Below are 16,501 nucleotides of genomic sequence, written 5' to 3'. Positions count from 1 at the left end.
TCGTGTCTCTCTGTAGTTGTTTGTCCTCGTAGTCATTTTGTGTCTGCTTGTGTTACATTTGTGCCTGAATTTGGCCGTTTCGCATCTCTTTGTGATCACTTCGTGTCTGTTTTTTGTTGTTTTTGTGTCTCTTTGTGATCATTTTGTGTCTGTTATTGGCAAATTTGCTTCTTCTTGTTGTCGTTTCATGTTTCTGTTTTGTGTCGCTGTAGTCAGTTTGCGTCTCTTTGACTGTTTTGTGTGTCTTTTGGGTTATTTTGTGTCTCTGCGTCAATTTTCAATTTCTGTCTGTTGTCTCGTGTCTCTCAACATTTTGTGCCGCTGTAGTCAGTTTTGCATCACTTCTTGGTTGGTTTGTGTCTTCTAATAATCATGTTGTGTCTCTCTCTGTAGTCCTTTTGTTTCTGTTTGTGGTCGTGCAGTGTCTTTTTTGGTCATTTTGTGCGTCTCTGTAGTCGATTTACTCGTTGGTAATTTGTTAGTCTGGCAATTAAGTTTCCCTCTGAAGCAGAGGGAACTCTTGATCATAGAGTTTGATGTTTTTTGAAGAAATTTCCTTGACAGAGGATGGATTGTTAAATATTAATTACTGCAGCAGTTGAACAGTTATACATCAGCAGTACTTCAGCAAAACATAAATTAATACTGTGGAATTAATCAAATGTCTTCTTCTTTTGTAAGATACAATATTTTTATATATATATTTCTATTTAAATATTCATTTAAAATAACAGTTTTAAAAGAAATGCTAATCTAAATATTACACATTGACAAGTTTACCGACTGTTGTTTGTGCGACTAACGGGTTTGTCGTTACGTCATGTCTCTGCGACCGGAGTGGCTTCGCCGTTCGCGCCTGCGCAGTCGGTCGGATCTTTGTTATTTCATTTCAGTATGGCGCTTAGCAAGACGTTTGGACAAAAACCGGTCAAATTTCAGCTCGAGGAGGATGGAGACTTTTACATGATTGGATCGGAGGTCAGTATTTCACCCATTTAGCTGTTACCATTTCAAGAATTTACTTATTTAAACGTAAATGTACCGTTTAACACGACAGCCGGTCCGCTAGCAGCTAGCTGTTAGCTTAGCCTGGGTAACGACGCCAGCAGCAGCGCACCGAGCCTCATTCATTTATTCACCATTCGTTGTTTAATTAACAGAGAACCACACAGAAAATAAAACTATTTAATCTACACGTTGGTGTAACAGAGTAAAGTTTAACCTAAACCCTTCGGCCTTCTCCGGAGGCTCGCTCGGCTTTTTTCGCTTGAGTTGGCTAACAGTTAGCAAGCCAGCTAACGGTGTTAATCCAGCTTTAATTCAAACTGAAATGCTATTTTCTCTCGTTTTGTCTACTTTCATGTGGTTGAATTAATCTTATAATAAAGCTTTGTCCTTTATTGGCTCCATGTTTGTTCATCAGTTAATTCGGCGCTATGTAGGTTAAACTAGCACTGCACCATTTTGAGATTAAAGGGCTTCTTGCTTGCTGAAATAAATGTGAAATAATGGTTTTCTAGTGTATTGTTCTAATGTTTTTGGTATGTAATCACAGCTGTCACAAATTGTCCCCTCATTTCCATACAACACATGCAGCATTTTAAATGACAGTTCAGCACCAATAGTCTCTGAATTTATGCCGGAAATTCCGTTTGTTCTACATTCATGAAGTAGTTTTTAATTCATCAGTTATTTTCCCCAACACGAACACAGAAGCACACAACAGAGGCATAATCTTCAAGAGTACAAAACAAGCAAAACATAGACCTGGCGTACAATGAAGTGTAATGCAGAAAGCTTAAGCATGATGCAGGTAAATTGCATTAAAAGCCAAAAATAACTTAATTTTGTGGGGGCCCTGATCTGCCTCAAGTCATAGCAAAGACACTACTAATTAAAGGTTATTACGTGCAGTTTTAGTAAATACTGATTTTACAAGTTGTACGTTTTATCTCTCCTCGTTCAAGTGTAATCAAATCAGAGCATTTCACATCATCTGGTAAATTAAAAGGTCATCTCCACATTCAACTACGACATTGAACAGTCGGCACTTTTTGGCCTCATGTAAACATGTTAATGTGTTGTTGTATAAGGCTGCGACTCACAGTTATTGTCGTTATCAGTTCTTCTGAAGTGTGTTGACGTTGTCGCCTCAACAGACTGAGCAGCAGTAATGCCTGTTTTGATTGACTATCACCAAGAATCTGTTTAACCACAGTGCTCCATTTTAATTTATGTCTCCCCCTTTGTTCTTGTGTGTTTGTGCGTTCAGGTGGGAAACTACCTCCGTATGTTCAGAGGCTCCCTGTACAAAAGATATCCGTCGCTATGGAGAAAGCTGGCATCAGTAGAAGAACGGAAGAAAATAGTGGAGTCATCACACGGTCAGTGGACGCGTCTGCAGCCGCCTGCTGCATAAAATATACACGACAAGAAATTCTCGACTCTATACGCCGTTAATTACACAATAATTTCACCTTCAAACTGTTTAATGAGCTGATAGAGTCATGTAGAAATGTGTTTTCCACGAGGATGGAAAATAAACTGAGCATATATCTGTTTCTGTTGTGTTTTTGCTGTCAAGGTGAGGTTCAGAGTTTTCCAACAGACACTGTCCTAACCCACAAAAACACGTTGATTAGCAACCTTTTGGTGCTACGTGGTTCGTTTCTGGGAGAAAATTCATGTAATCTGGATATATATTAGCCTGATTAGGTGTATTTTGTCTACTCTGATTATAGGTATAAGGTTTCTTTTTTGTTTTGTTAAAAAATACTCATTGTCTGATAAAAACAAACCTTATACCTGGATATATATTGTTGTGGGGAGCAGCTGGTGTTAATTTATTATTGTGATGATTCATAATTGATGTTTACATTTCCTCTTTTCTGTATTTGACTTTATCTACTTAAGTTGTTTCAGTTATTCTGCGTCCTGTAAGTCCAGGCTTTTCCTAAGAATGCAGCTTTGGCTGTTGGTGGGCTTTAAGCATTAATATCCTGGAATATGTGACACATGTATGTACATTTTATTTATTTACTTTTGACGTTTTCTGACCATCAGATAAAATCTTTTGTGGTTCGTGCCCCTCTTTTGCGTATAAAGTGTATTTATTGGCGCCTGAGTTACAGCAGATTCCTATTCACGATCTCTTTTTATACCAACCCTTCTGTCTGATGAAGGTCCAGCAAGAGTTTTAGCAAGTTTACATGGATCTGTTTGAAACTTTTAGATGAGCTCGTCCCTCTTCCACTTGCCTGTTTCATGAAATGGACAGGAGCAGAATTCATCTGTCTTTAATAACTCCTGTCCGACTCGCTCAGATCACGGCTACACTCAGCTGGCCACCAGTGTGACTCTGCTGAAGGCTTCGGAGGTGGAGGAGATCCTGGAAGGAAACGATGAGAAGTACAAAGCTGTCTCCATCAGCACTGAGCCTCCAGCCTACCTCAGGTAACACGGTCACCTGTAAAGATTTTAAAAGGACATCTGTCTATGTGTGAAGTCACGTTTTCACTCGTGTTGATTGTTTATTTGTTTGGGTTGTCTGTGTTCTGCCTCAAAAATTACAGACAGTTTCATTACAAGCACTGACTAAAGAAATAATACATTATTAAATCTCAATGTTTAGATTATAAATAATTATGGCTTAATTGACCAATAAGGTGTAAACATCAGGTAGACTAGTCCTGGTGTCTGTTTGTGGTTATTTTATGTAATTTTCCAGTCATTTTGTGTCTTTTTTTGTTAGCTTTGAGTCTCTTTGTGGCTGTTTTTCATTTCTTTGCCTTAATTTTGTGTCTGTTTTTGTTATTTTGCGTCTCTTTTCCATCATGCGGTGTCATTTTGTGTGTCTACTCCAATTTTATGTCTTTTTTTCTGGTAAATTTATGTCTCCCCCTGCATCTATTTTTGCTTGTTTTTTTTTTTTTTGTCTCCGTGATCATTTTTTATGTTTTTAGTCATTTAGTGTCTGTTAATGGTTATTTTGTGTGTCTTTGTGGTCGTTTTGTGTCTTTTTACCATAGTCTTCAGTCTCTCTGTGTCACTTTGTAGTTGCAATTTTGTGCCTCTTTGCCTACATTCGGGCCTATTTTTGGTTAATTTGCGTCTCTGTGGTTATTACGTGTCTCTTTATGGTAGTTCTGTGTCTCTTTTTAGTCTTTTTGTGGTCCTTTTTTTACGTCTTGTCGTTACAAAAATAAAGATGATGAAAGCTCTTAATCAACGATCATTGAGTCAGAGGCGTCTGCAAACCGACTTCTGGTTATGATTTGAGCTTTCAGAAATGACACTTTGTTTTAAAGTCTTATGTTTGAGGATAAACCAGATGATACGGGATGAAAAGTGCAAGAAAGATGCTGGAAAAATTAGTGTCAGAGGTGAATAGAGGCGCTGACAACACGTTTTCCTTTGGTTTTTAATATGTTTCTGCTGTGCCACCAGGGAACAGAAGGCGAAGAGGAACAGCCAGTGGGTTCCTACGCTGCCCAACAGTTCTCATCACCTGGACGCCGTTCCGTGTTCGACCACCATCAACCGAAGCCGCCTGGGCCGAGACAAGAAGAGGACCTTCCCCCTGTGGTCAGCAGCTGCTTTTATCTTCTTCATGCAGGTTTACAGAACAGAACAGCAGCAGATGAATGTGTCGTCCTCTGAGGAAACAGACATGAGATGATCTTTAGTCTGCATATGAAATGACATTAGTCTGCTAGAGATTAAATATTGTTGTATAATAAATTCTAATTTTCTATCATTTCCTTTTTTGACATGTGCTTTTATCCGGCAAGTTGATTCTTAAAGCTTATTTCATTCTCAGGGTGCTTTACATAGTGCGTTAAAATGTGAAAGAAGAACTAAATATTCAAATTTAAAGAATGGAAATTAAATCAAACAATATAAACATAAAATAATTTTAAAGTGCAGTCAGTGTAGAAGAGGAACGGACAGGACTAGTTTATGATGAAGGATTTTTGCATTAATGTCATGAATTAACTGGTTTTATCAGCTAATTAATTAATTGAACTGGGATTTAACGAGCAAGAGAGCCTTTTACAGAATATTAAATCCTTGTTAGTGTTTCTTAAAAGATTTTTATTTTTTTTCACTCATCCAGAAAAAAATGGAAAAATAGCTTAAAGTCATAGAATTAGAAATGCAAATGTACTGCAGCTAAACTGCAATATATTTTCTGACGTGCTTGTCACTCATCTTTAGATTTATCAGTGTAAATTTCATTAACAGCATGTAATTAGTTTACTGAGAATCAGCAGCATCTCTCTAATAGGCACGTTTTAAGTGTTTGTTGGTGTTTTCAAATTTTTCTCTGTGCGTTTATCTTGTTCAGCTTCGACGACCACGATCCAGCAGTGATCCACGAAAACGCCACTCAGTCCGAAGTCCTGGTTCCGATCCGTCTGGACATGGAGATCGAGGGCCAGAAGCTCAGAGACGCCTTCACCTGGAACATGAACGGTAACGTCCCGGCGCCGCTTCAGCTCAGCTCAGCTCAGCTCAGCTCAGCTCAGCTCGGAGATTCTTTCTGTCAAAGACTTCACATGTTCCCCATTTGACATTTTCAGAGAAGCTCATGACGCCTGAGATGTTCGCCGAGATCCTGTGCGACGACCTGGACCTGAACCCGCTGGCCTTCGTCCCCGCCATCGCCTCGGCCATCCGGCAGCAGATCGAGTCGTATCCGACAGACAGCATCCTGGAGGACCAGACGGACCAGCGGGTCATCATCAAGGTGATTCTCCACACTGACGGTAGCAACGAAATGTTCTGTTGTCTGGAGCTGTGAGTTCATGTTGGTTCTGTGTTGCAGCTCAACATCCACGTCGGGAACATCTCTCTGGTCGACCAGTTTGAGTGGGACATGTCGGAGCGGGAGAACTCTCCGGAGAAGTTTGCCCTGAAGCTGTGCTCTGAGCTCGGCCTGGGCGGGGAGTTCGTCACCACCATCGCCTACAGCATCCGAGGACAGCTGAGCTGGCACCAGAGGACGTACGCCTTCAGGTGGGACGCCGCCAGGAAACGTTAATATTAAGATTACCAGTAACAGGGCGTTGTGTTTGCTCTTATGTGGATTTATTAGTTTTAGAGCGACGAGTTGTTCATAACTTTTTGAAAAATAAGTCTTGTTGACTGCAGGAGTCGAAAAAAGTCTAAAAAAAGAATTCAGAATTTACTGCTTTAGTGAATTTTAAGGCGTTGCATCAACCAGGAGAATCTGCAGCTCATGAAAACTCCACATTACATAAAAAATTATGTTCTTAAAAGTCCATCCATTATCTATACACGGCTTAATCCTCATTAGGGTCATGGGGGGCTGGAGTCTATCCCAGCTGACTTAGGGCGAAGGCAGGGGACACCCTGGACAGGTCACCAGTCTATCACAGGGCCACACTTAGAGACAGACAACCAAGCACACTCACATTCACACCTACGGACAATTTAGGATCACCAATTAACCTCTACATGTTTCTGGACTGTGTGGGAGGAAGCCGGAGAACCCGGAGAGAACCCACGCTGCACGGGGAGAACATGGAGACTCCACGCAGAAAGATCCTGGGTGTCCTCACTGCGACGTGAACCTTCTAGCTGTGAGGCGACGATGCTAACCACTGAGCCACCTTGCAGCCCTTCTTAAAAGTCCTAAAATGTATTTTAAAAAGTCAGAAATGTGATGATTGTGCATTCTGATCATCTCTACTGATTTAATAAGAGTTGAAGGATGTTTTATTACATAATATTTTGTTTATGTTGTTTTCATGTAAACGAGCATTTCTGACACTCACAACATCGACAACATGAGTCCGGTTTTAGTGGGTTAAATTAATCAACTATCTCACGTTCCTCCAGTTTCTTCTGCTTCAGGTCGTGTTTACTGATTAGTTATTAACGCTAGCAGGAATTATTGTTGTGTCAAGAAAAGACAAAGACACACGTTGGTGAATTCATGCACAGTGTTCTTATTCATTGATGGTTTTCTGGTGTGATGATGTCACATTTTGCATATCATCTATACAGTAAGTTTTCAGTAGGTTTTCTGTGAAACGTTCTGATCCTGAATTTGTTTCGTGTTCAGTGTCAGATTCAGATTCGTGATTCATGTCCTGCAAAAGATCAATAACGTATCCGTCAGGGGCCATCAGGTAAACGCAGTTCAGGCAAAGTATGTTGTAGATAAAGTTACGTGTGCCTAGATTTGTGTTGACAGAGTTTAAAAATCAACGTTAGGGGGAGATTAGACGAGTGTGCTCAGCCTCAGATGTGCTGCAGATGGGGATAATTACAGATGTCATAGTTACGCAGCCGTCTGAACTCATTTTCTGTGTCGTCGGTGAGCCACAGTCTGAAGCTTGTTGTTGTTGCCGTGGTGACGTAGCCACGACCTCTGACCTCCTGTTTCGGCGGCGGCTTGTTGTGACGCTCCTCCGTCGGTTCTTATCCAGAGCGAAGTTGAACCTGCTCGTTTTGAGGTCTGTGGGTGAAAAGCTGCAGACGCTGAAATGTTTCCAAACCAGACATCTGCCGCAGAGGAAATCTGTTTTCCACGACGAATACGAGTCACAGTGAGCAGAGGTGAAACACGCCTCGGCCTCTCACGCTTGTTTGCTCGTATTTTGCTCCTGTTTCCTAAAACACCGCTCAGGCAGGAATGTGTTCGTCGTCTTTAGAAGATCTCCAACATCTGTCAGAATGTTTGGTGTTTGTGCAGCAGAACCTTTGAGTTCACAGTTTGTTGTTTGTTGTCGTGTTTCGCAGCGAGAACCCGCTGCCCACGGTGGAGATCGCCATCAGGAACACGGGCGACGCCGACCAGTGGTGCCCCCTGCTGGAGACACTGACCGACGCCGAGATGGAGAAGAAGATCAGAGACCAGGACAGAAACACGAGGCGAGTGTCCGAGTCTTTGCACCGTCCGCTGACCCAGGAAACCGATCCACCAGTTCTGCTTTTATGCACCATGAGTTTATTTTTTTTCAATAATTCTGTTGAACCATGGTTCAAAAACAATGTCTGATTTTCACTGCTTAACTTTCATAGAATTTTTTATTTATTACTTTTGTCAGATTCAAGTTATTTCTGTGACCGTTGTGGGTTTTTCTTTCATTAACCGAGTCGTACCAACTATTTTGTCCACGTGTGTAATTAGAATCTTCATCATTGTGGGAGCTTGTAATGGAATTCACATTGTTTGCTGTCATCCTGACTCTGTTTTTCTTCGCTCTGTTTCCGTCCAGGCGGATGAGGCGACTCGCCAACACGGCTCCGGCCTGGTAGTGAAGCGTCGCGGTGCAGCGGCGCCCCCCACAGGACGGCGCTCGCCACGCCACGCCACCGAGGTACGACATGACGGACTCCTCTGTCGCGCCTCGAGACGTCCGTCAGCCGCTCGCCGTCTAGTTTTCTTTTTTGTTTTGTTTTTTTTATTATTATTATTATTATTATTGATCTTAATGTTTTTTGGGGGGGAAAAAGAAGCCGGTAGAAAAAAAAAACGTCCCTCCGTCGTCGTGTTTTTCCTTCGACCTTCAGCGTGGAGAAGCTGCTCTCACTTTGACCACTGACTCTCTTTACCTGACCAGAGGGAGAAGAAACGCACCGCCAGTCTCAGATAATATATTGTTTTGTTGTATTTGTTGTCTTTTTGTACATTTTAATGATTCTTACAAAATGAAATAAAAAAAATAAAAAAAACTGAAACAGCTTCGTCTGCTTGTTTTTGTGACGGTTTGGATTCAGTGTCTGCCGTAACCTCAAGGCTGTTTTAGTATTTGATTATTATTCTATAGTTAACTTTAATGAACGCTGATTAAAAAGCTTTGAACAAGCTTCACTAAGTGATGGTTTAAAGGATTAGTCTGTTTTTTTTCACATTAACGTCTGTTCTGTGTCCCTACGGGTCGTTCTGATCAACTGAAAATAGTCAATATTTAATTTAGCAGGTGGATGATGGTGGAGCTGCAGGTAAAACTCAGTCTGGTTGATCCTCTGAGGATCATGAACGCTTGTAGGAAGTTTTATTGCGATCTGTTTTGGACTTGTCGGGATATTTTAATCTTGACTTAACCTTGGAGAAGTTTTAACTAAACCTCAGTTTACAATCCTCCAGCAAACTAGTTTTGCGTATTTTGAAGGAAATCGTATTAGTCTGCAGCTGAATAAATCTGCTGCTTTCAAAGATAATTCGGGTTTATTTGAACCTGACCTCTGGTTAGTTTCATCTCTGTGGTTCGTGTAAATTCAGGGAAACAGGAGTCTTTCAAAAATGTCATTAGACAGAAAAACAGACGTTTTATGAGCTTTACATAACTGAACTAAGGATCTTCTGCTCAGCGTCTGACTCGTTCACCTGCATGTTTGACAGATTCTGGTTTGTTTATTTGTGTGCAGGTTGATTCTCTCAGACAGAACATCCCCAAGTTAAGATCCTTCATGCACAATGTCCATCCAGGTGTTGAACTTCTGTGTTTTCTTTCAGAGACTATGAGAGATTATTCATTTTTAACAGGTTTTTTTTTTTTCTGGAAAAGCTGCAGGAACTCACACTTTTTGTCTGGATATACACAGCTTTAGATTGAAAAGAAATAAACCAGAATTATCATTAAAGAAACCACATTTATATAGCTATAGATGAATAACATTTCTCTGCAAAAATAAAACACAAAATAAATCTTGTTTGTTGCAAAATTTTTCCACCATCGCCCACCTGTTAAACCAGTTAGAATATGTCTAATTTAGCAGAAACAACTACAGTTTGGCTTAAAAAAAGATCTTTATTTAAACATTAAAGAAACGTTCAAACACAATAATTTCATGTCTGTGTTTGCAGCAGAATCCATTAATGTGTCGGCACAGAATTCATGATCTTTAATCACAAATGAGTCATAAATAGATGTTAAATGTGAATTAATGAAGTAAATTAATTCCCAATAATCACAACAGAACTGACAGCTTCAGCTTTTCCAGTGAAAATCGTTGCTGCTTCTGACGAAACGAACGACATCAACTCAACTCTGCAGAGTTTAGAGGAACGTTTTTGGCATTTCTGCAGCGTTCTGACTGTTTACCACCAATGAAACCTCTGAAATTAGTTGTTTTTTATTAATTAAATTGCTGTGAAACATTCAGCTACAACTCCTTTAAATCATCCTGACAGTTTACGTTGCAAATTTCAGCCCAAATCGCTGAAAAATAAGCAACTCATGAGGCTCAAAGTTAATAATTTTTCGAGGTTCTGTGCTTTAATTCTCAGGACAGTCACTTGACATGAACTGGGACAGTTTGGTAACTCGGTGTGGGGTTGCAAAAGTGTAGATTTTTCTCATTTACATGAAGAGCTCGAGTTTCGCAACTCTGCTGTAATTTAAACTGTAAATGTGGACGTTGTGTAAATCCTCAGAGACAGACTGCTGCCTGCTCAAGTCTTAGTGAAAATATAAAACAGTTGGAGTCATTTTTTGGCCAAAATAATAAGTACAAATGCTAAAAATACCATTTTTTAAGTTGTATTCGTAGATGAATTTTCACACATTCGCACTAAAAGGGAGACTTTTTTGGACACTTTTCTTGCTCTGCATCATTTAAAACTCTCCTAATCAGAGCCCAGAGAAGCTCCATCAGTAGATTTTGATGCTGATCTTTGATTCTTATTTAAGGGAAGAAAACATACGATGCTCTTTAAATGTGTCCCTGATGGAAACTAATCAGCAACAAACCTGAACTCTTGATTTCAAGCACTGAAAAGTGTAAAAGACAGAAAACTGACTAAACGTGCAGCGTCATAGCTCGACTACATGAACCAGAACTCTCTGTTTACATGTAAAAACAGAACCGGCTAACATGTAAACAAGCATCTGTGGAGGAAGTTTGCAGGTTGGGTAGAAACGTGCAGGACCAAGCTGCTGTTTTGCCGCCGGCTCCGGCTGGAGGCCTGTTTGTTGTGCTAAGCAGTTTCCATTTGTTTGCCGGCGTTTGAGCCACAAAAGGCAGCGGGTGAAAGTGTGCAGACGTCGGCAGATCTGAGAGCAGCAGCAGCAGCAAAACAGCAGTTCAGACATCAGAGAGAAAACATGCCGAGCTTCAGGCTGCAAACAGGAAAAGTCTCCCTGAAGCTCATTTGACTTCTTTTTGCAGTTTGTTGCTAATTTAAATTTGCAAAACCTCAGTTTTCTCGGAACATTTCAACTAACTCGGCTCCACTTCTTGCTTCTTTCACGTAATAATCTCGACTCAAAACTCCTTTAACTCACATTTTGCACGTGTGCACAGTGTTTGGAGACACATGATCTCTAGTGGTGCAAAGTAACTGAAGCACTGAACTCAACACTGAAGCACATTGTTTGTTGTTGCTTTTGTGCAAACCGTCAGAAATCTACCTGCACAGTTTTAGGCTCTTTTAAAGCATTTCCTCTCTGGGGGGCTTTTGCAGTTTATGTTGTTGTTGTTGTGCAGCTAATCAGCTCAATTTAAATTCTCTTTTACAGTTTTCTCATCAAAGTTTTTCTCTAAAAACTGTTCCTTTCCTTTAATCAACCGTTAAATGTGTATTTTTGTGTTGCATTTTAGAAATTCTTGGTTGTATGTGAGCACGTTTTTTGTTGTTGTGCTGCTGAAAAGAACATCAAGAAACAGATTTAAAAACTTTGTTAGTTTTTTTTTTTTCCATCCAGGTGGTTAAAAGAGTCTTTGAGGATTCTGTGTTGTTGTTTTTTTTTTGAAAGGTCAACTTGAATTTATTTTTGCTTTTTTGTCCAGAGTTACATTAATCGGAGCCACAAAGTGCAGAAACAGAGAAAAAAAAATCATCAGATTATCAAACTGCCTCAGTTTTAAAATGTGCCATAAATATGCCGTTTATGTCACATGGATTCTGTAAAAAATAGAAAATTCTGTTGTTTTCGGAGCAACTTTAAAGCCATGACTGAGTCCGCTGTGATTGACGGTCACGTGGCAAAAATTCTGAGAGTTTTTGGCTGAACTGCAGGCAGGAGACAAATGAAAGAATTTCTAAAAATGTTCAATGTAGTTTTTTTGCAATTTTGATCAAACAAATAGTCAAAGAAATACATTTTTTTCTCATTTACGGAAACTTCACTGTTAATAATCTAATAATAAATCAGTGAGAGTGACCAAACCTCTGCTGCTGTGTACTTACAGTACGTAGGATGTTTCCTGCTTGTAATTGAGTATTTATACTTTTACTGAAGTAATCTGAATACTTCTTCCACTGTGGCTGATCACTGAGAGATTCATTTTGAAAGCTCAGAAAAGGTTTGTTGAAGTTTTCTGTTTGCAGCCGACGTGTTTCGTTCCTCATCGCACGTTTTGCAGTCGAAATATTTTTGTAATTTAAAACCGTCACTGTTTACTTCTGTTTACTGACTAACAGCCGTCTTCGTCTTCGTCGTCTCGTTGCTGCGTGTTTTTGATTTGAACCAAACAGGAAAAACATCACATCCGTCTTTCTTCTGTCCATAAATCTTTGCATTTTAGGTTCAGTTTTGATTGTTTTGGACTTGAATTCGAGCCACAAAACACAAACAATCTGATTTTTCAGGAAAATAAACACAAAAACCCAGAAAGCCACGTTGACAAAACAGAATCCTGAAAGACTTGAAACAATTTGGATGGAAAACAAAAAGCAACACATTTTTTATTTAAATTAAAAAAAAAACATAGTTTCTTCTTTTAGGCAGCATGAAAACAAAACAAAAAACAAATGATTTTTCCCAAATTTTTGCACAAACTAACCTGAATTTGTAAAGGTGCAACACAAAAAAACAAAACAAAAGAACAGTTACAGGTTTGAAAAAGGAGGAAAACTTTATCGAGTGAAACACTGCAGAGAAAAATTAAAAAGAGAATGAAATCAGTTATTTGAGGCATAAAAGTCTGCATTTTTCTGACTTGTTGCACAAAAACAACAAGAAAAACATGGAGAGCTGTGAGTTACAGTTTTCTAAATAAGAAGTGAAGTCGAATTCTAAAAGTTTCAGACAAATCAGAGACGATGGAGCAGAAATTATTTTTAAAAACTGTAATGATTTGAGATGAAAGTTCCTGTGTATTGTCTCATAAAGGCCGGAAAATTAAAATGTTGATCATCTTTATTGTTATTTTTAAATGAAATATAAACAGAACACAACATGGTTAACAAACACCTGAAAGATCAGCGCTGGTTTTTGTTTTTTAACATTTCACATGTGGGCTGGAAGCAGGACGCCTCGAACTGCTGAAGCACTAACCGGAGTTTTTGTTGTTTTGCACCAAAATCAGTGAGAAACTGAGTCACTTTGTTTCCTTTTCCTGCCTTCAAAGGTTGTTTTATGATCAGAACCAGACCCTTCTGATCTCACTACAGCATCAGGCGACTCAGACAGACTCAGGTGAGCTTCGGTTGAGGTTTCTGTCCTGTACAAACTAAAGAGTCCAGTTGTGTCTGAGCTGCTGTTTTTTCATGTCGGTGGATAAATACTTGGTGTGATTGTGCCATTAAGCTCCACGTTCCTTCAGCATCAGATCCATATATCTACTGTACATGTCTGCTGGTTTCTGCTGGTGTCAGTTCTGCTGCTCGTCGTCCTGCTGACCGTCGTCGTCCTGCTGGAGGAGGCGGTAGTTCGCTTCCTCCGGCTGGTCGAACATCATCCGTCTGCAAACACAAACCATTTGAAGTTTTCTTTAAATTCAGCTGACAGACTCCTTTAGGATTCAACTGTGTTCCAGCTGAACTCTGCAACGTTTATGTCAAGTTTTGTAAGACACAAGCTGCAGTTTGCACCACGACCCGGTTTCCTCCTGGGTCCATTTAGACACATTTCACTAACCGGAGCAAAAGCCAACAACAGAAACCTCCCTGTCGACCCCAGAAACACAAGAATGAGTCTAAAGCTGCACGACTATGTGTCCGTATGTTTGGATTGACAGAAGAAAAAGCAAGTAAATGTAAAATAAATACACAAGAAACGGAAGTATTCTGGTATTAAACTGTAAAAACATGTATACTTTTAGAAGAATTTACTATTTTGTTTTGTTTTTGTTTTTAGTTTTTTAGTTGTTTTTTTTTTTTTTTTTTTTACAGATTTTTCCAGTTTTGTTACATTTAAAAAAGAGATATTTACTTTTTTGTTTGTTTTAAAAAAAAGCAAAATTATGTATTATTTGGGATAGAAAAATTGTTCATTTGTTAAAAATATAAGATTAAGAAACAAAGCCAGATTACATATTTATTACAGATTTTCCCAGTTTGGTAAATTACAGATGACGCTGCGTAAAAACACGAAATAAAATGATGTTAACCCTTTAAAAAAGTATTAAAACTGTATTTGAATCAGCAAAAAATATTGTTATTTTAGAGATATTTGCTTTTTATGTTTTAAGAGAAATTATGTATTATTTGGAACAGAAAAATAGTTTTTTAAAAAAACATAAATTTGTTCCAGACTTTCTCAGTTTTGTTAAATACAGATGATGTCGAGTAAAAACACCAAATAAAATTATATTAACCCTTAAATAAAACATATTTAAACCATATTTAAATCAGCAGTAAATATTGCTATTTTACAGATATTTTGTTAAAAAAATAAATAAATAAAAAAAAGATAAAAATGATGTATTATCTGGGATAGAAAAATGTTTTTTTTTTTAAAAACTAAGTTATACAGATTACACATTTATTTCAGATTTTCCCTGTTTTGTTAAATTACAGATAACATCTGGTAGAATCATAGAAAAAAGTGGGATTTTTAAAAAACATTTTTCACCATCCTGGCTGCTTGATTCTCGTCGTATTTTGATGGATTTTTAAAATATAAGTACTGAAAGGATGTCCCCTTTTCTTTAAGAGCAGTTAAACTGAAGACTTTTAATGTAACTGAAGCCTCGTGTCAAACCTACAGCGTGTCTGATGCTGCTTTGGGTCTTTGTTGGCTGTTTTAAATGTGCTTATAAATAACAGTCGCTTCGCTTGACTTCATCAAATTCTGGACATAAACTCTGGAATGTTCTTACAGGAGTTCTGGAGTCATCAGCAGCTTCCTCCCACCAGGCAGGTTTGGAAACACGTCTTCCAGGAAGTAATACATGTGGCCCACGCTGATACCTGAGGAGGGAGACAGATGAGGCTGAAATGGTTCTGTGGCGTCTAAAGCTGCAGCTGACAGCTACCTTCACTGTCGATTGATCGATCAGATGTCGTCGATGTCCGAAAAATCCAAAATGACAAATGTCTTGTTTTGTCCACAACCCAGAGATGTTCAGTTCATTGTCAGAAAGGAGGAAAGAAACCAGAAAAAAAAATCACATTTAACGAGCTGAAAGTTTGACGTTTTCTCGCCCCAGTTAATTAACTGATTATCAAAATAGTTTGGGACTAATTTAATAATTCATCAATTAATCGTTGCAGCTCCATATAATAAACTCTAAATCTCCTTATGGTTGTGTTTTCACCACACATGTTGCATTTTTCTGTTTTTATATTATTATCAATTTTATATTTTTGAGCTCTTTTTTAACATCTTCAGGAGAAACCAACGAGTTTGGAGCAACAAACCAGGTCGGTAACGTGTAGAAAGTGTTCATCTCTTTATGGGAAAATCAAAAATATAGAATTTTTAATATCGATTTGAACTGCTAAGATGCCTGTAAATTGAAAATGTAGGTGGCTTACTTTGCAGGTTTCATGTTTTCCTCTAATTCATGGTCCAACCTTTCTGAACTCTACGTTTCATATCAGAGCAGACTACGCTGCTGCTACACCAGACGTTTCGTACCCAGCAGGTCGACCACGATGGAGTTCCCGAGCAGCAGCGAGAACCCCATCAGCACCCAGGGCAGGAAGGGCGCCTGGAAGTTGAGCAGGCCGAAGAAGTTCATGCGGATCAGCGGATGTCTTCTACTCCACACGTACACCAGCATGATGATGAAGGCCTGGCCGAGGAAGAAGATGTTGGCGAAGAGGCCGAACAGCTGCAGACCTTCAGGTTAAATCCAACTTGTGTTTCATCGCATTGATAAAAACCGACAGCTGAGAGCTTTAGATGGAGATTAATTTAGGTTTAAGAGATGTTTTGAGTCTAAGCTTAGTTTGTGGAGTCAGTCACAGTTTAGGTATTTACACCCTTTGGAAGTTTCTCCCTCTTTATTTGCTTTTCAACATTCAATTCCGGTCAATTATTTTGGCTTATTTTTGGCAAGAATTTACGACAAAACACGACTCTTTCATGTCAAATGAAAACAGATTTCTACAAAGTAATGTCAGTTTATTAAAAATATAACGTAAGCGATAGCTAATTGAACTCAGGTGAAGCCATTTGGTGCTAGAAGTCACACAATCAGTGAAATAGAAATCATCTGAGGTTAGAGAATGTGTCTTAGTGATGGTAATATACAGACACCTCTATCTGGGAGGTCTAGTCAGTGGTGGAACAGAAGCACGGTGGAGGCAGCATCATGATGTGAAGCACGGTGGTGACATCATCATGATGTGAAG

General features: G+C 39.1%; 2 protein-coding genes across 2 annotated transcripts in view; one reads left to right on the top strand and one right to left on the bottom strand.

Moving 5' to 3' along the window:
* The first annotated feature begins 732 nt into the window (after positions 1 to 732).
* On the top strand, positions 733 to 8,704 carry smarcb1a (SWI/SNF related BAF chromatin remodeling complex subunit B1a). The gene is made up of 9 exons (XM_008287047.1): positions 733 to 978; positions 2,273 to 2,384; positions 3,324 to 3,453; positions 4,447 to 4,584; positions 5,348 to 5,475; positions 5,583 to 5,749; positions 5,828 to 6,018; positions 7,771 to 7,902; positions 8,250 to 8,704. The coding sequence occupies exons 1-9, from the start codon at positions 895 to 897 to the stop codon at positions 8,287 to 8,289; spliced, it is 1,122 nt and encodes a 373-aa protein (XP_008285269.1). The 5' UTR covers positions 733 to 894; the 3' UTR covers positions 8,290 to 8,704.
* Positions 8,705 to 13,033: 4,329 nt separating this feature from the next.
* The window catches only part of LOC103361054 (derlin-2-like), a 10,030-nt gene continuing 6,562 nt past the window's right edge, over positions 13,034 to 16,501 (bottom strand). The window contains exons 5-7 of the mRNA XM_008287045.1: positions 15,783 to 15,978; positions 15,022 to 15,112; positions 13,034 to 13,663 (exon numbers count right to left, since the gene is read on the bottom strand). Of these exons, the coding sequence (XP_008285267.1) occupies positions 13,573 to 13,663; positions 15,022 to 15,112; positions 15,783 to 15,978 (378 nt within the window). The 3' untranslated portion in view covers positions 13,034 to 13,572. The remainder of the gene's footprint in view (positions 13,664 to 15,021; positions 15,113 to 15,782; positions 15,979 to 16,501) is intronic.

This window comes from Stegastes partitus, unplaced genomic scaffold (assembly GCF_000690725.1).
Source record: "Stegastes partitus isolate 25-593 unplaced genomic scaffold, Stegastes_partitus-1.0.2 Scaffold484, whole genome shotgun sequence".
In the NCBI taxonomy this organism is placed as follows: domain Eukaryota; kingdom Metazoa; phylum Chordata; class Actinopteri; family Pomacentridae; genus Stegastes; species Stegastes partitus.
Note: the sequence above shows the minus strand (reverse complement) of the source record. Positions and strands in the feature narration are given on the sequence as shown.